Below are 21,775 nucleotides of genomic sequence, written 5' to 3' on the forward strand. Positions count from 1 at the left end.
GCTGTACTGTCTTTACCAGATCCTACAGAGAACTCTGACGGACCAAGGTATGAACATGAGTTTTATATCTAGTTACGGCATGGGAGGTTAAAAAAAAAAAAGCCTTTCTCTTTGATAAGGCGCTTATTTGGGGGATCAGAAAAGTCATACAACTTGGGAATAAGGGAATTTGGGAGACCCAGTGCAGAGTAGCCTTAAGCTGTTGGAAGCAAGTTGAGAAACGAACACCTGGCTGTTCATCTGTGTTTTCTCATGGGGATTTGCAACATCTACTATCTTCTTCCTTTTTTTCCTCGTCTCTTCTAGGCTGACTGTGTGACCTTGGGGAGTCCATTTATTCTCTTGGGGCCCCAATCTTTTTATCTTTTCATTGAGGGGATAAGACTTCTTGGTTGATCTCGAAGGGCCCTTCCTGCTTGGCTAGGTATGAGTCTTTGGGGACAGTAAAGAGAAGGGGTTTGGGACGGGGATCGCTGAATGGATTCCTCTTCAGTTTGCCTTCTCCATTGGAATCTCCGGGGATATGGCCAAATCTCAAAGTATTCCCACCCAGAATCCATTTTCCCTGGAATGCCAGGAGTGGCTACGTGCCCCTCTGCCTGGGAACTTTTCCCTTTTCAGTATCCTTGAAATTGTGGGAGAAAAAGGAAATTCTCCTCCCATGGGACTACCACTCCTTCCCTATGACAGAGATAGCACGTCCTTTCCTGGTCCTCTCCAAGTCTCCCAGGATAAGATTCCGGGAAAATGATGAGCCTTGTCACTGACACCTTTGCCCCCACCCTCTGTCCGTGGATCCAGAGCCTCTGGAATCTATGGAGTTATCCTGGATGGACAAATTTTGACATTTTGATAACCTCTCTGGTCTAGTGCTACCCTGGCGGTTCTATTCTACATCTGGTCTAGTATCTGAGGTCTACAGGTTACACAGAGGTATGGAGGTTGGTTTTAGAATCCTAAATAAACTCAAGAGTGAGAAACGAGGCAAGTGTCAAGTAAACCAGAGGCTTTAATTGGCCCTAAGGAGTGACAGACAGACCGCGATCTGGCTTGAGCTGGTCGTTTCAGATGTTTACTCCAGGGCCACCAAGCAGGACCAAATGTCAGCCTAGATTCCATAGCTCATGTCCTTCAGAAAGTTCTAGATCTACCTGTTTCCTATTTGTGCTACTTAAGAAAACAGTCCTAACTCTGTCCCTCCAGCATGGTGGCAGGACTCTGTTGATGATTAGGGTCTATCCTAATCTGTAGGAGTTCCTGTGCAGGAATAGGAAGTGAGAGCCCAAGAAGGTATGCCATGCACGAAGTCCCCCAAAAGTCAGTTTTGCCTATTAGACTTCATTTGATTTCAATGTTCAACTATACCTCTATCTTGCTCTCTTAACAAAAAATACTAATTAGAACACACGCTTGGAAGGTGCATATAATGAAAAGTTAAACATTTCTGAGAAAAACAAAATTGCTTTGAAATTCCCTTCTGTCTCCTGCAGATGGGCAAGGTGGATGGAATTCATCAGGCTGTAAAGTAAAGGAAACGAACGTAAATCACACAATCTGTCAGTGTGACCACCTCACCCATTTTGGAGTCTTAATGGTGAGTTGTCTCAATCACTCCTTGATAGAGTTTGGACAACTTCTATTAGATTACAGACCAGAAATACCTGGGTGAACTGTGATGGAAAAGCGGCATGTGAGTGGAAAAAAAGCCCCTTCTTTGTTCATCCAAAGTAGAGCAGATTGAAATAAATATTTCTTTTTCTCCTTATAAAAGTAATGCCTGCTCCTCAAAATTCAAACATTACAGAAAAGGTCCCTATAATTCCCCTCCCAAGAGATCACTAACTTTAACACCTTGATGTAAATTCTTTCACATTTTCTTCCTATGTGTATATTAATATGTTTTTTTTTAAAGATTTTATTTATTTGACAGAGAGAGACACAGCGAGAGAGGGAACACAAGCAGGGGGAACGGGAGAGGGAGAAGCAGGCTTCCCGCTGAGCAGGGAGCCCGATGTGGGACTCGATCCCAGGACCCTGGGATCATGACCTGAGCCGAAGGCAGACGCTTAACGACTGAGCCACCCAGGCACCCCCATATATGTTTTTGTTTTATAAAAATGGGATCAAATTATTCACGCTGTTTACCACTTGCTTTGCACTAACAATACAATGGGGCACCTTTCAGGCAAATACATATCTATCTACTTCAATTTTCAAAATACCTTTATAGAATTCTCTTGTGTGGAGTAAACATGATGAATTTAACCAATCCCCTATATACAGGCATTTTAGTTTTACTGTTTACTATTTTTCTCCATTATGAACAATGCTGTAACACATTTTTATTCATTTCTAACACTGGTGTAATTATTTCTGTAGGATAAATTGATGGAAGAAGAATTGCCGGGTCAAAGGGTATGGTCATTAAATTTTTTAATTGTCAGACTGCAGTGTAGGAAAGATATATTTTTTAAAATTCTTGCAGTACTTAAACAAACAAGACTCGTCAAGTCTCATATTCAGGCTTAGAGCTTCAGAGTCATCATTAGTTAATTCTTCCATCTCTTTAGTTCCCTATGGCCCTCCCTAACATGAGGACTTGCTGAGTTTTCCTTCAAAATAGCTCTCAAAGGGGCACCTGGTTGGCTCAGTCAGAAGAACACCTGACTCTTGAGCTCAGGGTTAGGAGTTCGAGCCCCACATTAGGCACAGAGTTTACCTAAAAAAAAAAAAGAAAGAAAATGGCTCTCAAATATGTTCCTTCTTCTTTACTCCTCTCTGAGTACTTTTTTAGTTCTCTTGAGTTACTTTATTATATATACTATATACTGTCATCTGAATGTGTTGTGCACAGGTTGTTTCTCCTACTCATGGTAAGCTTGGCACTGTTGATATTCTGAACCAGATAATTCTTTGTTGTGGGGGACTGTTCTGTGCATGGTAAGATGTTTAGCAGCATCCCTGACCTCTCTACCCGTTAGATGCCCGTTAGCCCCTTCTCCAGGCGTTGCCAATGTCCCGGGGGGAGGGGCAGTATTGCTTCTAGTTGAGAACAACCAGGGTAGACAAGTGCTTCTTAGCCTTTTATGATTCGTGAATCTCTATAACTTGAGGAAAGCCTGGACCTTCTCTCCAGAACAATGCATGCATATAGGGAAATGATTTTGCATGCCATTTCAGGTCTTTTATGGTCTTTAGGTTAGAAAATTTTGAGATTATGTGATCTCTAAGGTCCATTTTGTCTCTCAATTTTATGAAAGTTATTTAAGGTCTAAGGGAAAGGAACATTTCTCTTTTTTTTATGTTCTGTGTAGTGTTTTGGGACGCTTAGTTCAAATAATGATTCACTTTGCATCCCAAATTCACATCTATTAGTTTGGTTATATTTTAAATGTGGAACATGTTAATGACAATAAAGTCAAGGACTAAATGTTCTCCCAGTGCTGTTGATGGCTCTCCATGACCTGTACACAGTAAGTTGCACTAAGCATATTCAACAAACAATATATAGTCTTATTGTATATTCATCCACATACTCTGGTTTTATAAGAGCTGTAGCAGAGACGCTATATATCCTGAGAACCTCCTATTGGTGAGCCCTGGAAGCATTTTACCATAAACTTGCTCTGGCAAACGTATAAAATACAACATATTGCATTTCCTAGGATTTATCCAGGTCTGCAATGGATGCAGTGAATGAATGGATATTAGTGCTGATAACATACATTGGATGTGGAATCTCCTCCATTTTCCTGGGAGTTGCAATAGTGATATACATAGCTTTTCAGTAAGTTGATAAAGTCTTGCTCTGAATAGGTTTAATTTGGTTTGATGGATGTTGTTGTCATTGTAACCACATTAATTCCATAAAATGTTCCTATTCATCACAATAGGAAGAGGTCAAATCCATTAGATTATGAAGTGGACAGATTAAAAAAAAACAAACAGGCAAGGCTCTTCTAAAAAAAGAGAGAGAGAAAGAAAGAGAGAGATTGTAATTGGATTTTTAAAAAGAAAGAGGTTTGGGGTAGGGTAAGATTTCTCTAATGGGATATAAAACACTAACCATAAAAGAAAAAGTTGATAGATTGGACTTCATTGAAATTAAGAACTTCTTCCACCAAAAGACACAATCAAGGTAGTGAAAAGGCAAACCATAAATTGGGGGAAGATAGTTGCAATGCGTGTATCTGACAAAGGAGTTTAGAAAATTCTTTGACAATGCTACTAGAATAAATACATACCTAGCTGTTGACCCAGAAACTTCACTATTAGAGAGAAATGAGTGCATGTGTCCACTGAAAGATATATACAAGAATATTCACAGCAGGGGCGCCTGGGTGGCTCAGTTGGTTAAGCAACTGCCTTCGGCTCAGGTCATGATCCTGGAGTCCCGGGATCGAGTCCCACATCGGGCTCCCTGCTCGACAGGAAGTCTGCTTCTCCCTCTGATCCTCCTCCCTCTCATGCTCTCTGTCTCCCATTCTCTCTCTCAGATAAATAAATAAATAAAAAAATCTTAAAAAAAAAAAGAATGGACTACTTCTGTACAACACAGAACATAATATCTAAATCTCACAGGCATAGAGTTGAACAAAAAGGAAGCCAGAAAAATAGGAGAGCATACTGCATGGTGCCATTTATACGAAGTTCTAAGTACAGGCCTAACTAAGTCTATGGGGACAAAAGTTAGAATATTGGTTACTTCTACTGTGTGTTGGGTGGCGGGGGAAGGTTATTGAATAGGAGAAAGAATGAAGGAATCTTCTGAGATTTGAAAATATTCCCTCTAGAGAAGATATTTGCAAATGATGTATCTGATAAAAGGTTAGTATCCAAAATATATAAAAAACTGGGGCGCCTGGCCAGCTCAGTCACTGGAACATGCAACTGTTGATCTCAGGGTCATGAGTTTGAGCCCCATGTTGGGGATAGAGATTACTTAAAAAAAATTAATAAACTTTAAAAAAGTGTACAATTCAATAGTTTAAAAATATATACAAAAAAGTGATATAACTCAACACCCCAAAAAACCAATAATCCAATTAAAAATGGGCAGAAGACATGAACAGACATTTCTCTGAAGAAGACATCCAGGTGCCCAAAAGATACGTGAAAAGATGCTCGACATCGCTCATCATCAGGGAACTGCAAATCAAAACTGCAATGAGATATCACCTCACACCTGTCAGTAGGGCTAAAATCAACAACACAAGAAACAACAAGTAGATCTAGCCCTGAGTCTGCTGAAGGAGTGATGACAGAATGTTGGTGTCCAGAAAACTCCTTCCTTCCTTCTCCCCAAAATACAAAAAGAAAAGGAAAAAGAAAAAAGGGTGCTGCTTAGCTCAGACTGGCTACTATTATTCCTGTTAGTGAAGGTCACTGTGTTTAGGATACTTTGACTCTACCTGGAAAAAGGGTGGGGAGCTCAGTACATGTAAGGTAAAATGAGCAAGTTAATTTTCTTAAAGTTGTTTCTTTTTTTAAGATTTTATTTATTTATTTGTCAGAGAGAGAGAGCACAAGCAGGGGGAGCGGCAGGCAGAGGGAGAAGCAGACTCCCCGTGGAGGAGAGAGCCTGATGCAGGACTTGATCCCAGGACCCTGGGATCATGACCTGAGCTGAAGGCAGGCATGACCTGACCCAGGTGTCCCTGAGCAAGTTAATTTTAATAGGCACTTCTTTTCTTTGATTTTTTAAAAAGAGTTATTTATTTATTTTAAATAGGGAGAGAGTTGGGGGAGTTGGGGGAGTTGGGGGAGGGGCAGCAGGAGAATCTCAAGCAAACTCCCTGCTGCATGCAGAGCCCGATGCGGGGCTCGATCTCACGACCCCAAGATCATGACCTCAGCCGAAATCCACAGTTGGCTGCTTAACCTTAACGGACTGAGCCACCCAGGCGGCCCAAGCCTGTGTGTATTTCAAATTCTGGCTTCACGAGACACATTATTCAGGACCAAATTCTGTTATTATCAACAGTAAGGATGCTGCATACTTATTCAGCACTCACAATATCTCTATGAGAAAGATTTCATCATTATTCCCATTTAATGGTAAGGACACTGAGGCACAGAGAGATGAGGTAATTTGCTGCAATGTACACAGCTAGTATGTGGCAGAGCTGGGATTTGAACCAGAGATTTGGCTCCATAGTTTGGACATGCAACCTCTACGAGGTAGTCATATTATTGAAGGGACAGGGAAAGGACTTGCGGTGTGTGGAGGGGTGCTGGGTCAGACCCGCCCTGAATTCCACCACACCTCATGGCGGTCATTGTCACTGCTGCCCGATGGAAGAAACCAGGAATGGAACCCAGCACAAAAATCTCCTAATTTAAATGTTATTTCATTGGGTTGTTGTCCTGTATTTCCGACACGGTCAGCGCAGCTCCTCCCCCCTCCCTTTGACTATTCAAAACACATTTTGAGTTCAGAGAATGTGTTGGAGACACAGGAGACGTGTATGAAGTGGGATGCAGAGGATCCATGTGAGGCTAGCTTTTTATCTGCTGCCTTTGTAAAGACAATAGCTTCCCAATTAGGTCCTCATCCTTTTAATGAGTTCATTAACATAGCACATGCTTTCACTGGATACAGAGTCAGTGCTATTATCCATGCTAATGTGGGGAGCAGAGACAGGCAAATACTAAGCAGAGCATAAGCTAAGATTGTTTTAGTACACTTGGCAATCCATCAGAAACATGGAGCCCAAAGCAGTCAGGACACACCCTCACCTTAAGTCAACCGGGAGATTGAAAAACGTTGTGGAAGAGGCTTCATGAATAATCTCCAAAGCAGATAACCCACATATGGCTAACTGTAAAGGGGCTGGAAATCACGCTTGGTCTTGGCTTTCCTTCCCCCCTGTCATCTCTCATCCTCAGCTTCCTTCTCAGACCCCTCCTCCTTCACTCACTCCTTAAGTAACAGTGTTCCCCGGGGCTCTTCTTCTCTCTTGGATCTTCTCATTCCACACACACTTGCCGGGGTGCAAGGAGCGGCCGCGAAGGCTAAGACTTGGTACTTGGAGGTGGGATAAACCCAGGGAGTGTCAAAGACACACCCGAGCCAAGGCCAAGGCCTGACTGGCTTGACCTGTCCAGGTGCAACAAGCTGTTGCAGATTCGGCTAATTGCTTACATAGACGGCAAAGGGAAGAGTAGCTAAAGGCTCCAGCTCCCAAGTCCTCGTCCCACACACTATAAAAGAAAGACACACACACACACAAAAAAAGGGAACGGATAGCTGCCACACGAGTTGAGGGATTCCCTGTCGCTGAAGAGCTGGTTCTAAGTGGAGCTATGCACTTTTATACTCTGCAGCTCTGTGCTGAGGGGGCAGGGTGCAAAGCCCCACACCCCCCCGAACCTGGGAGGGACGAGAAACTGCCTCACGAAAGGCTCCTGGAGGAGATGGAGAGGCGAGTAGGGGATGGCCTCAGAGCCCCTCCTCACACGCCTGCGGGCTCCTCCAGCTCGAGCGGGCTCACCGGGCATTCTGCCCAAGCTCAGGTCAGCTGCTGGTCCAGCCTCTGCCTGCAAGGTCACCAGGGAGCCACCTCAGAGCTGTCCTGCTAAGGGGACTTTGGGAACATTTAAATATTAAACAAAAGCAATCAGTGGCAAGGAAAACACACATTAACATCCGTTTATGTTTGAAGTTCTGTCTTCCTAATGCCAAACCAACCTGTTGAAGAAGTTTTACTCCTGTACTTAAATCCCTGTCCAAGGCAGTAGATTGGTCCACATTTTTTTTTAATAATCAGTAGGGATTTTTTGGTTTATTAATTGATAATTTTTTAATTTGTTGATTACCAAAGGGTAAACACAGCTTGGGGACCGCCTCACAACTTCCACTGTAGATGGGAGGCCCCCTTCCATCTCTCCTTTCTGGCCTCCAACAGGTTAAAAAAAAACTTTTTAAATCGAAGTCTAGTTCACACTCAGTGTTACATTAGTTTCAGGTGTACAACATAGTGATTGGACAAGTCTATACCTTATGCCGTGCTCCCCACAAGGGTGTCTGCCCTCTGTCCCCATACAGCCCTGTTACAACACCATTCTCGACGTTCCCTATGCTGTGCCTTTCAGCCCCGTGACTTCCTCATTCCATAACTGGAAGCCTGCACCTCCCACTCCCCTTCACCCATGTTGCCCTTCTCCCATCCTCTCCCCCCTGGCAACCGTTAGTTTGTTCTTATGTATTTATGGGACTGTCCTGGGTTTTTTTTTTTTTCAACAGGTATTTTTGTAAATATCTACATCATGCTAGGCACTGTGCTAAGCGTGTGATATACAGATCAAACGGGACTGTCCTGTTTCTCACAGAACAGGACAGTGGAGGGTACTTTTCAAGATGCTTGGCACTCTGGGATTTAGAACAGCCTTGCAAAGCATCTTAGGAAACCCCTAAAACGTGTGCAGGTGTAATGCTCTTAGTTTAGGAGAAATACATCGTTAGAAATAAAGAAATCATTTAAGTTTTACAATGTACATGAAATTGGATTTTTAAATCCTGTGTCTACACGCACATCACGTTTGACCACTTTGAACTGATTGCTTTATTATAGTCTGGCTGAATTGACTGGTCGTTAACTGGTCGATCTAGTCAAAATGTCAAACTAGTAACGAGTGTGGAAACAGCCCCCCTGTCAGAAAGCACCGAAGGCTGCAGCTGATTGCCTGTGCCCTTCCTCCAAGGTGACCTAGACAAAAAGATCCTGGGAACTAAGGGGCTCTATTGAAAAGGAGAAAAAGATTGGCAGCCCATCATCTGGGAAGAAATGCTTGATGCGAACCTGTGTTCCGATGAACTAGATACTTCGATTGCCAAGTTGATTTTTTGGCACTTGAGCTATTTTTAATAACCAGTGGGTGTTGTATTGGAGTCTTTGGCATGCTGTTTAGTTTAGCAGATTGGAGCACTCCTAGAAATGTTTAACTTGGAAAAATTCACAAACATTTTGCAAACAATGGTATTTTGATGCCCGCACATCTGTGGCTCATTTAAAGTGTCTTGGTGGATCAGGGCCCACAGTCAATGATCAGGACTTCTCCCACTTCCTAATGGGATGCCTTTGGCTTGCTTCCCCCTCTAGGAATCCCAGCGATCATGGTGGCAATCACACTCAGCGTGAAAAAAGATCTGTATGGAACTCTGAGCTCAGCGACCCCATTGTAAGTACCAGCATCTCTGCTTCTCAGGTGGTGATGTTCTTGACCATCAGGGTCTGGGGGGTGGGGCGGGGTTCCTGACCTGCAGTCTGGTCTTGACGCTGGCTCAGGGGGGCACTCAGCCTCAGCCTTTTTTGGCCTAAACACAGTCACAGGCACACTCATATAATTAGGTGCCTGGGCTCTGTGTGACCTTGGGCAACTTACTTTACCTCTTCCTTCCGTTTCCTCCACTGGAAAATGGGGACAATAATGTTTGCTGTCGATATAGTGTGCAAATTAAAATGACGTCACGTATATAAAGTGCTCAGCATGTGGCCTGTTCCACACATTCTACCTAACAGGCAGCAATTGTGATTAGAAAGCTCACGGAACCCAGAAGGAGTTGTAGTGAGCCCTGTAAGGAAATACAGAGATGGTTGGAAGACATTTTCCACCATCAACAACGGTCTCCCCTGAAAGACTCCATTGCCTTCCTTTGTAAATTGGCTCAGCTTTGTTGTCCTGTTGTTTTCTTCTCTTCTTTTTCTGTTCTTTTTTAAAATTTTTATTTTATTTTTATTCGAGTACAGTTGACACACAATGTTACATTAGCTTCAGGTGCACAGCTTAGTGATTGGACAAGTTTATACATTATGCCGTGCTCACCATCTTTTGTTTTCTTCTTGATGTATAAATCCATCTCTGCGGTTCTCTCATCCACAGCCACAAAAGAGTCAGCATTTACCTCTCCAAAACCTTCTTTTATAGGCGCATAGCTAGTTACAATGTAGTCCTTTAGACAGCGTACTTTCCTTTCATGCTTCTGATTGTTTTTTACTTACCTAGATCCGTTCTCTTTATTGTTGCCTCTCAAGCTGGGTTGTTGTTTTTTTTTTTTTTTTAGTACAGATTTCCTCTCCCACTGGACTGGAATCAAATGTAGGAGGTCTCGCCCCCCAGACTCAGCCATCTTTTGTGTTCAGATGACAGTTTCTAGAGGGTCAAAATTATATTGTCCTTTCCAGCAGGTGCCTTCTAATTATATAACTTCTTGTTATCCTTTCTTTCTCTCCCTTTTCTCTTCCCTTCCTTCTCATCTCTCCCTCTGTCCTTGCTCCTCGCCTGTTCTGTGGCTTAAAGGGCCCCCAGTGTCTATCTATTGGTGATTCTTCTTCAAAGATCAAAAGCAAAAGCAAAACCAGAACAAAACCAACTCCACTCCTCCTGAAAAGAGCCCTTTCATATGTGAATTGGTTAGTAAGAAGCAGAGTGCTCTAAGAGCTTTTTTTTAAATATAATTATATTTTGAAGAAGTAATACATGCACGTGGTATAAAATTCAAACGCACAAAAGGGTAGAGGATGAAAAGTAAGCCCCGCTCCCAACCCCCAGCCACGCTGTCTCTCTTCCTTGATGCAACTCCTATTACCAACAATCAGATCTGTATAGATATTCTCTTGTACACTCTGTTACCCAAATGGTAGATATACGCTGTTTGGTACTTAACAATGTCTTAGAGATGGTTCTGCATCCAAACATATAACGCTGCCCCTTTTAAAATGTCTTCTATAGCCTCCTTTAAGGCTGAAGATGATATCCAGGGAACCCTAGGTATTAGACTTTATTAGGGAAATTCAATGCTTTTTTCCCTCCCTCCCTCCCAACGTGCACAGAAACACACACAAACTCACACACATGAAAGTATCCACACCAACATGAACAATACGATGGCAAGGGATTTTCCTGGTTCTGGAAAAGAGGTCTCAGCTAAGTTGACACACAGTTAAATTAGTAAGCTTGTCCATGTTCACAACTCAGAGGTAATGCCTCTAGTATTGGGAAATGTTATTAGATGAAGTATCTGTTCATATGAATCATCACATATTTCTTCTTCAATAGAAACAGTAGAGCCATTAAGAGTCCAGTGGCCAGTGTTGCCTTTTGTCGTCCAAACCTGAGGCTGTGGAGGGAGGTTTAAAATATATATCATTAACATTGATGATCTCTTCATTGTTTGATGTAGCATTCAGGAAAGCCAGTCATTGCCCAAGTCCTTTTACTGTGATATTTATCATGCAAAGCAGAATTCATCCTGCAAACAAAAGCTCAGGTGTAAGGTGGTGGGGCAGGGTGGGGGGAGAGCCACATTGGAGGAAAATACATCATTTGTTTTTCTGCTGTTGAGGAACAGAATAGCCTCCTGGGGAAGTGGACTGAGAAGTGTTTGCATATCCTCCAGGATTTCTGGTTCTGGAAAGAACCCTGGACTGGGGCTCAGGAGATTGGGGTTCAAGCCCCACTCTGCCCCCAGTGAGCATGAGTGAAGGTCATCTGGTCAAGGCAGTTCCTTTCTCTAGGTGCAGATGCTCTCAGGTGAACTAAAACTGATGAGGTGAACTTCAGAGTCTCACTGAAAAATACACGTTTGAGTTTCTCTACCTCACAATGGCCTTCTCCTCTTTGTCTCTTACAGTTGTTGGATTAAAGATGATTCTTTTACACCTCAGTTGTGGCTTATTTTTGCCTCATATTTCTAATGAATCTTTCCATGTTCTGCACTGTTCTCGTTCAACTGAATTCTATTAACTCCCAAAGCCGGAAGCCTCAGCGGAGGATGACCCTGCATGATCTCAAAGGCACAATGAGCCTGACATTCTTACTTGGCCTCACCTGGGGGTTTGCTTTTTTTGCCTGGGGACCTGTGAGGATCTTGTTCTTATATCTTTTTGCCATTTTCAACACGTTGCAAGGTAACTTCTGCTTCTTTGTACTTCCTGGGGCTAGCCAGACCTCCACCAAAGCTTTGCTGCTTTGGAAAATAATCTCACATTTTGGGGATTGAGAGGAGGAAAAGATACTCCAAGAGGCCTTTGCTATCAATGAATTGACAGGCAGCCATTGGAAACATTACCCAGATGTTAGGACTTCATTAAATGAGCTCACTCTAACTTGGGGATATAGAGAAAAGCCCAGAGAGCTAACTCAACTCCAGCTAGTTGGCAATGTTTATATTAAACACTGACTGGTGCTACTTTCTACAGTATTCACTGCATCACCACAGCGTGCTCGTAAGTGTACGAATTCGCACTCACGTTGCCATTCTGAAGTGCGCAATCCCGTTGGAAACAATAATTACTGGACAGTAGATGCATTAAACTTTTGACCCCCTAGACTCTGGCTACATCAGAGATCCAAATATTGTGGGAAGGAGCCAGACTAGGAAATTAGAGAGTCATAAAGGAATGAAGATGAAGAGCAAAGAGCAGTGGGCCAAGGCAAGAGGCCAAGGTTCTAGTCTGGTTTTGCTCCAAATCGACTTTGGAAAAGTCACCAAAATGGTTGAATTGGATGATCATAAGCTAATGTCTCTATAGCTCTTTAATTTCATTCCCATTTTCTGGTGAAAGGAGGAAATGATAGTGACATGGTAGGTGATTGCATGGTAGGCCAAAGATGTCACAAGAAGTAAAAGCGAGAGGTCTGGTTAATATACCTCTAATTGTTGATGTTCATTTTAACCTGACTTTGCCTATTACAAATCCTCAGAGGAAGAGGCACGCAGAATGATTTCCTGGGAGTCTCGGACTCTGCCCCATGTTCTACTTGTCCTCGAATTTGGCCCAGTTCAGTTGAGCTACTGGGGCAGCTGTGAAGTTCAGGAGCCCCCATTAATACGCACAAGTACCTCCAGCAGTATTTTTTTTTACCCGTTTGGACTGTAGTCTCCAGGTTATTCAAGTGCCCGTGAGATGCTCCAGCAAGAGAAGAGTTCTATGGTCAAAAAAGTTCGGGAAATGCAGCCAACTATACTCCCCCATTCTTAAAATGGCACCATATATATTATCATGGTAAAAGCTCTGAGAAATTCTGCTGGGGAAAAAAAAAAACCTTTAAAATTTTGTTTTAACCTAGCATTTAAAAAACCTCAGAGCACTTTGTCGTGTGGTTATTAACCCCTGTGGGATCTTGGGAAATATGAATTGGTAGGTAGTTATTCTCTGCCAGGCATTTGCAGGGTGCTGCAGGGTGATGGGGGAGCATTCTAGAATAAGGCACCATTTTTGCTCTCATGTCTTTCAATTCAAGAAGCCATCTCATTTTTGAGCAATGAAGTGTATCAGCTGAAATTTCTGTCCCACCAGATTCTTCCAAGCATGTTCTGATTGGACTGTAAAAAGACACAAAATGCCTGGGTGTAGAATGTGTGCAGGAGTCAATTAGGAACCAGATACCCGGGCAGATTTCTTCCTCAGCAGTAAGTCCATTCACTAATTCTGAGGAGAAACACACTCACCCTATGGAAAGAGGGGCTGATGGGGAAGCTGACAAAAGAACAAGAAAGCAAAGCAGTTTAGAGCTTACAAATGGAGGAGGGCTGTCTTCAAAGCAGCAAGTGCTCCATTCCTACGGTGGAAAGGGAAAGTAGTTTCTAAGCAGGAAGCCTCTGTGGCTTAGAAGCAGAATCCAGCAGGGGATCTCCTGAGGACTAAGCCCAAAGTCCCATAGATCCAGCATCGACAGAGCCAAGCTGTCTCTGTCTGTCAGATACGCTTTATGTCAACCAAGCACCAAATCTTTCTAGTTCCTAGTCCTGCTTTACAGGATAGAATGTGCCATCTTATAGAGAGGGGGTTTGCAGAGCCCTGAGTTTCAAACTCAAGTTACACACACACACACACACACACACACACACACGTGCGCGTGCGCGCACCCAGAGCAAGAACGCAATGAAACAAGTGAACAAATTAGCCATTTAAGACAGATGGCAAGTTTGTAATTCTGGCTGAAGGGGGTTGCCCTGTGGTCTGGTGTGAAAAAATGCTGTGCCTGATGAGCCATTTCTGAAGGAGGGATGCACAAGTAAAAATGCAGGTGACAAAAACCTGACATCTTCCCTCATGCCTGTGTTCTAGTGAGTAAGCAGATCAATCTGTTATTGGAAAGAAAAGGGAAGGCTGACAGGCAGAGAGGGAGAGCGGGCAGGCAGCTCATTGGAATTCACATAATAACCTTTAAGTCTGAGAACAAACTAAACTCCATGCAGGAAATCAGAACGATAATAGGTGCTTGTTGTCCCCGTTGCCCCTTGCTTCTGCTGCTCGGAAAGAGTGAGCGCTGCTCGATTCATCACCACAGTTGTGTGGTGACACGGAGATAAAGCCCTCAGGGGAGTGAGTGACACATGTCATTCCGTTTAGCCTCCAGACTGCTGCCTCCCACCTGGAATCAGAGAGTCTCAGGGCTGAGGCTGGGGACCCGAGCTCTTCCCAATCCAACTTCCCATGGAGTGACAGAAAGTCACTACCTGAAACTTTCCAGAGACAGAGAGCTCACCGTTCCATAAAACAGAGCATTCAATTTCTCTCTTTGTCTGATGGAAATATATTTGACATTTAACACTGTGTAAATTTAAGGGGTACAGCATGTTGATTTGATACACCGATATGTTGTAATATAATTACCACTGTAGCTTCTAATTGGCTCTGCATCTTATCCGGGTCACTCTTTTCTGAGGGTAGAATGTATAGTGCAGTGGTTAAGACCTTGGGCTCTGCAGCCAGACTGTCTGCATTTAGCCCTGTGACTCAGTCAAACGTACTAGACTTCCTGGACTCTGAGGTCTCTCAGCTATAAAAATGATGCTCATAGCACAATGCCTATGATATAATCATTACTTAGTAAATACTAGCTGCGATGTGTTACCATGTGGTGGTTCTGTGGCTTCCTCCGATTGCTCCTGGTTCTAACCTGGCCACCACACAGAACAAGCCCAATTTGTCCTCTTCATGACAGCCCTTTCAGATCTGTAACTATAGCTACCATCTCTCCCCACCCTATGTTCCCACTCCGAGTCTTCTCTATTCTTGAATACTTCCATTTGTCATCATTGTTTCAAAACGAAGCCTCCCAAACTGAATATGGCGCTGGTAGGAGAAAGGACCACACCGGGGCAGGATGGCAGGAGACTCTTAACCCACCTCAACCAACATTCTTGACTTCCACTAATGCCCTAGCTGAAGTGAGCTTTGGGGGCATTTACTACTGTCTCGTGCTCAACTTGCAATGAGTTAAGACCACTCCAACCCATTACTAATTATTTACTTCAGCACAACTGGCCAGTGAGGAGGCAAGCTGAACCTGGTATAGAGAACAAAGGGTTGCAAACTGCTCTTGGGCAAAAAAAAAAAAAAAAAGATTTTGAGGCCCAAGAAGATAATATGAAGGCTGCAGAAAACTGTGAGAGTTTGTGTATCAAGTACCTTGGAGTTCAAGTCAACAAACATCTGTTGGGCTACCACACATAGTATCGGAGGCAAAGGGAGAAGTGATAATGAGGATGAAAAGACTTTACAGCTGGGTGCAGAGATGGGCAATACATGGAGACTGTGGCCACATATAGCAAGTCATATAAGAAACAGAGTGCTATGGGAGCTCAGAAGTGGGAAAGATGAGTTTCAGTTTGAGGCACCTGGAAAGGTTTTGTTAATGTTTATTTCTGCCAATCCCACCCCCAAGCTTTAGGAGATCCAATTTGCCCTCCAGAGCATTTGCCATAAGGAAAATCTCAAGTCCTACTTTTTTCTCCCAAGGAGATATTTTAGAGGATGGGGATGAGAAATGGCCAACGCTGCTGGTGGATGCCCTCAGTCCCACTCTATCCCACTTTCAGGACAAAATCAGGGCTGGCAGTGGAAAATGAGGGCACCAAATTTGTGATTTCCACACAGTGTAATTGTGCCAAAGAGCATGTCTATTAGTTATTTACTGCTGTGCAACAAATTACTCCCAAACTTTAGCAGCCTAAAGCGATAGCACTTATCATCGTACCTAGTTACTGAGGGTTGGGAATTCAGGCACAGCTTAGCTTGGTGGTTCTGGCTCAGGGACTCTTTTTTTTTTTTTTAAGTGGGCTCCATGCTAGAGCCCAATACAGGGCTTGATCTGAGCTGAGATCAAGAGTTAGATACTTAACCGACTGAGCCACCCAGGAAGCCCCGGCTCAGGGACTCTGATGAAGTTGCAATCAAGCTGTCAGCCAAGGCTTTAGTCATGTGGAGACTTGACTAGCTCCAGAGAATCTGCTTCCAGGAAGCTTCCCTCACATGGCTAGGGACTGGAAGCCTTACTTCCTCACTGTGTGGGCCTCTCCACAGGGCTACAAGGTGTCCTCAAGCTATATAACACTTGGATTCCTTTGGAGGGAGTAATCAGAGATAGAGAGAAGCCACAATGTCTTTTATAAGCCATTCTTGGAAATGACATGACATCACTTCTGCCATATTCTATTGGTGGGTGTGGGAAGAGATGACACAAGGATACACATCCCAGGATACAGGGATCATTGAGAGCCATCTCGGAGGCGGACTACCATTGAAGGGCTGCTCTCTCCAGCTCTAGGATAGACAGCAGCCCCGGGGGAAAACTGTGGTTGATATGAAGTCTTGATACAGACCTTCTTACCATCACTGCCTCTGACAGGGAAGCTAGAAAGATGAGCTCAGAAAGCCATAATGGCCCTGAGGTTATTTAGGAGGAGTGTCTATGGTGATAAGAGTAGATCTGGGTCTGGGTGTTGGTGACCGCTGGCGAAAGAAGCTGAAACAGACCGACCTTCTTCTTTTGACTTAGGATTCCTCATTTTCGTGTTTTACTGCTGGATGAAGGAGAGTGTGCGGGAGCAGTGGCAGATACACCTCTGTTGTGGGTGGTTACGACTGGATAACTCTTCCGGTAAGATGCCAGTTTGCGTAAGGTTTTGAATTTTACAGGTTTCGCACAACTGATTCCGGTAAGATGCCAGTTTGCGTAAGGTTTTGAATTTTACAGGTTTCGCACAACTGATCTGATTAACTTGTCTCCTGACTTGAGTTCATAGAGCATCGGCATCAAAATGGAGGCTGTTTCTATGTCATGAAAATGATTTATACTTTTGTGCTGAGATGAATGAAGTCAAGTGAAGAATGTGACTTGGGCCATATTTTAACTTAGGGAAACTTCTCTTTTGGCCCAGATTCTTGGATTGCTTGTCCTTGCTGTCACCTCAGTCTCAACTCAATTCAAAAGAATATTGATTGAGTGCCCTACTGTGTTTCAGGCCCTGGGTCACAGGGGCTTTCTGGCCTGTAGCCAACAGTGGGTTGAGTGGATGTGGGAAGCAAGGAGAGAGAGTGGAGGTAGGAAGAAGCCTAGCTGGATGGAGCGATGGCCCATCCTATACAGTGGAAGATGAGATAGACCCCGATGTTGTCTCTGAGAATATCTCCAGTCCAGGCAAATTGATTTTCTTTTTTCTTTTTTTTTTTATTATGTTATGTTAATCACCATACATTACATCATTAATTTTTGATGTAGTGTTCCACGATTCATTATTTGCGTACAACACCCAGTGCTCCATGCAGAATGTGCCCTCTTCAACACCCATCACCAGGCTAACCCATCCTCCCACCCCCCTCCCCTCCAGAACCCTCAGTTTGTTTTTCAGAGTCCATCGTCTCTCATGGTTCATCTCCCCCTCCGATTTCCCCCCCTTCATTCTTCCCCTCCTGCTATCTTCTTCTTCTTCTTCTTTTTTTTAACATACAATGTACTATTTGTTTCGGAGGTACAGATCTGTGATTCAACAGTCTTGCACAATTCACAGCGCTTACCAGAGCACACACCCTCCCCAACGTCCATCACCCAACCTCCCCATCCCTCCCACCCCCCACCACTCCAGCAACCCTCAGTTTGTTTCCTGAGATTAAGAATTCCTCATATCAGTGAGGTCATATGATACATGTCTTTCTTTGATTGACTTATTTCGCTCAGCATAATACCCTCCAGTTCCATCCACGTCATTGCAAATGGCAAGATTTCATTCCGTTTAATGGCTGCATAATATTCCATTGTATATATATACCACATCTTCTTTATCCATTCATCTGTCGATGGACATCTTGGCTCCTTCCACAGTTTGACTATTGTGGACATTGCTGCTATAAACATCGGGGTGCATGTACCCCTTCGGATCCCTACATTTGTATCTTTGGGGTAAATACCCAGTAGTGCAATTGCTGGATCGTATGGTATCTTTGCAAATTGATTTTCTATGTATCAAAGTCTCTTCCATCCAATTCAGACAGCTTCTTTCAGCCTCAATGCAAAGCCCAGTCTGTTTCTTTTAGGGAAGGCAAGTGCTTGAACTTGAAGATTTTACAAGTAGCACAGAGAACTTCCTCCTTTATGCTGGGCATGTCAGTAACCCACTGGTCTCTGTGCCAAGCTCTAAGGAAAGCAGGCATCCTTGGTAAATGGATTAGCTCTGCCTGTATCACACATTACAGTATAAATTTTACTTTTCACAACTTCATAGAGAAGCTGACTCCTTGAGGTACCTAGAGTAGATGCTCTGTGCATTGAGCTTTATATTTTTAACAAGGTTATCGAGGTACAATTTACACATCATGCAATTCGCCTGTGTTAAGTGTAGAATTTGATGCGTTTTATGGTTTTAACTTTTCTGGTGTCATTTCAGATGGGGACAGCAGGTATGGGCTACATGTTGGGTATAAACAAGAGAGACTGAAGAAAACCTTCCAGGACAAATTGTTGACACCATCCCTCAAGTCGACTGCCACGAGTTCTACCTTCAAATCTTCAGGCTCTGCACAATGCACTCTTTCAGAAATCAGTTTCCCAAATGGTGAGAGAAAATCTATGCTGTCTACCCTTACATTCCAGAAATATTGAGTTAATGTGAGGCCACATATGTGGTCTTGGGAGATACTACCTCCTCAAAACTGAAAACACGTGTGCACGTATATACTTGGGCTCATTCCTGGCTGAGAAAGTGCATATAGAAGCACCTAGTGAACTTAGTAAGTGCAAACCTGGTGGGTTATTCAACTAAGATGGGAGGGAAGAGACTAGAGGTCAAAACAAATTCATGTGTAATTCAAAACAACGGTCAGAGACTGTGAAAGCCAGAAGGAACCTTAGACAATGTCCAGTGTGATCCCCTCATTTTCCAGATGAGGAACCTTAAGCAGGGAAAGGAAAGGGGTCTTATGGACACTCACTCACCGTCAGCAGCAGAACTGGGGCCAGAACTCAGGTGGCCTGGCTCGCACGCCACCAAGAACACCCACTGAGCTGCACGACACTCTTAGTTGCTCAACTTCTTCCATAGAAAGCTAAATTTCTAGGTACAGAGATAGTTGTTGAGGTGGAGGTGGGTATTGGGAGGGAAAATGTAAGGAAAGGATTGATCTTTTTTTAAAAGATTTTATTTATTTATTTGACAGAGAGAGACCCAGCGAGAGAGGGAACACAAGCAGGGGGAGTGGGAGAGGGAGAAGCAGGCTTCCCGCCGAGCAGGGAGCCCGATGCGGGGCTCCATCCCAGGACTCCGGGATCATGACCTGAGCCAAAGGCAGACACTTAAGGACCGAGCCACCCAGGCGCTCCAGGAAAGGATTGATCTGAAGGCCCAAAGTGAAGGGAAAAGCAAAGGGAACAAGAACTTGGGAATTCAAGCTGATGTTGTGATGCCTCTGTGTTGTGTACTTCCAGCTGGACAATGGTGCAGTGACCTTTGGTTGCCTTTCTTAAGGACCAAAGTCGATTCCAGTTCACACATACAGAACAGCTTTGGCGGCCCGGCTGTAGTCATTCTCACACCTTCTCAGGGCTGGTGGTGGGACTGCCACTTGTATTTTTCATTATGTTGGCTTCACACAGCAGTTCTATTTCCAAGGTCTGCGGCCAATCTGGAATCAGCATGGTGGGTAAAAAAAATAAATAGAGGCACCAAGGGGCACCTAGCCGGCTTGGTTGGTAGAGCATGCGACTCTTGATCATGGGGTCATGAGTTCAAGCCCCACGTTGGCTGTAGAGATGACTAAAAAGATTTAAAAAAATAATAAAATCTTAAAAAAAAAGACAAAGGCACAAAACTTGGAGTCAGAAGGCTTTGGTTCAAGTCCCAGCTCTGTCACTAACTCTGTGACCTTGGGCACATCTCTCCCCTACTCAGAGCTACATTCTCTCCACCTTCAACATGAGGAGGCTAGGATGGGTGGATAATCTCCAAAGTGCCTACCAGCTTCTGGACTGTGTGGGGCAACATTGTTTCCCAGTTTAGGCTGGTTAACTAGTGTACAGTCTCAGTCTCCTTCTCTGTATGGGAAAGTTGATGCATATGGAAAGACACTTTCCGTGCCCACAAGTGTCCATCACTCTGGCCAGCTAACTTGCAGATACGTTCTGGTGCTCATATGGAGGCACTGGGGAGCCATAGCATATAATAGAGGGCAGGAGTTGTGGAAGCTGCTTAGTAGATAATAGTTGAGGCTGATAGGGAAATATCATTTTTGCAAAAGGGTTAATTGGTATTGGCTCTCCTGCTGTCCCTGGGGGATATAGTTTCATTAGCAAATACATGGCTTGAATGTACGTGTCTTTCTTCGGGGGGGGGGTGGTAGCCCACCGTGCCTAGGATTTTAGGGTTGTTTTTAATACCATGCCCAGGATTTTAGTGTTGTTGTACCAAGCGATAGATCCGGAGAGCCGAGGGGCCTGGGGTTGTGACCGTGACTCAGCTGGTAGGGCAGGTAGTGTAGCCTCTTGGGCCACAGGTTCCAAATCTGCAGTCTGGATGTGGCCCTCAGAAAATCAGAGCTAGCCGCTTAATTTCCATTAGCATGGAGTGAAGCCGAGCCTTCTGTACCACTGGGCGCTCTCAGGCTTGACAAACGGCAAAGGCTTCCGAGCAAGAATATCAGATTCACAGGGGCTGTAGATATGTGTGTGTTACCAGTTTGTGTTGTCCCTTCCTGAAGGCCTTCAAGGTTTGTCCAGGAATATCCTCCCCTAGGTTAAGGTTACTATGAATAATACAGCCCGTTATTCACAGTGTGGGAAGAACATATGCACTTGTAATAGCCCAAACAGTGCTGTTGGGATGAATGAATTTACCCTGGATCTGTATAAACTATCCAAGGAAAGCCCCACCACATTTACTTCCTTTCTAATTCCTCTACTCGCTCCTTCGTGTGGTAAAAAAAATGTCTGATGCTTCTACTATCTGCGAAGTCCCCGATGCCATGGCTGAAAATGTTCTTTTTTTCTTTAACGCAGGTGACTTTGATGAAGATCCCTACTGTTTCTCTCCCTTGAGTTGTGAAGTTGTGCCTAATTATGTGGGAAGAATATTACCTGTGGAAGTCAAAATGAGTTCCACTCACAAAGATTTCTTGACTAATTCCCAGCAGAGATACCCACCTCCCCCCAGCCCCAGATTAGGGAAAATGTTGGGTTTGTGAAGCCATCTGCTCCGACTTTTATTCTAAATTTTATTTTGGAAGGAGCAGAATGAAATAGCATTTAGTGGATATTAAAGTCAGAATAATTCTCCTATTCATTGTTATAGTTGTTGCTTTCTTTTTCTAGGTAAGATTTGAGCCTATAGTTATGGTATATTCGGGGACACATGTCTATAGCACTGGAGATTTTGTTTCAGAAACTCTAAGTGTCCTATCCTGAGAGAAAAGAATCAAGATCAGGGTCCTTACTGCACTGGGAATGAAATAATTTCAGGTGGCCAAGGTTTTTGGATATCCAGTTGGCTTGACACCCA

The 21,775-nt window shown here is 43.8% G+C and overlaps 1 protein-coding gene across 1 annotated transcript in view; it reads left to right on the forward strand.

The window, feature by feature from the left end:
- The window catches only part of ADGRG4 (adhesion G protein-coupled receptor G4), a 123,637-nt gene extending 102,176 nt beyond the window's left edge, over window positions 1–21,461 (forward strand). Inside the window, 9 exon segments of the mRNA XM_035005814.1 lie at window positions 1,491–1,594; window positions 3,666–3,787; window positions 5,984–6,057; window positions 9,102–9,180; window positions 11,633–11,649; window positions 11,652–11,909; window positions 16,789–16,890; window positions 18,674–18,841; window positions 21,277–21,461. Of these exon segments, the coding sequence (XP_034861705.1) occupies window positions 1,491–1,594; window positions 3,666–3,787; window positions 5,984–6,057; window positions 9,102–9,180; window positions 11,633–11,649; window positions 11,652–11,909; window positions 16,789–16,890; window positions 18,674–18,841; window positions 21,277–21,461 (1,109 nt within the window).
- Window positions 21,462–21,775: the final 314 nt, after the last annotated feature.

The sequence above is a fragment of the Mirounga leonina genome, unplaced genomic scaffold, assembly GCF_011800145.1.
Source record: "Mirounga leonina isolate KUSES-001 unplaced genomic scaffold, KU_Mleo_1.0 Mir_101664, whole genome shotgun sequence".
Classification (NCBI taxonomy): domain Eukaryota; kingdom Metazoa; phylum Chordata; class Mammalia; order Carnivora; family Phocidae; genus Mirounga; species Mirounga leonina.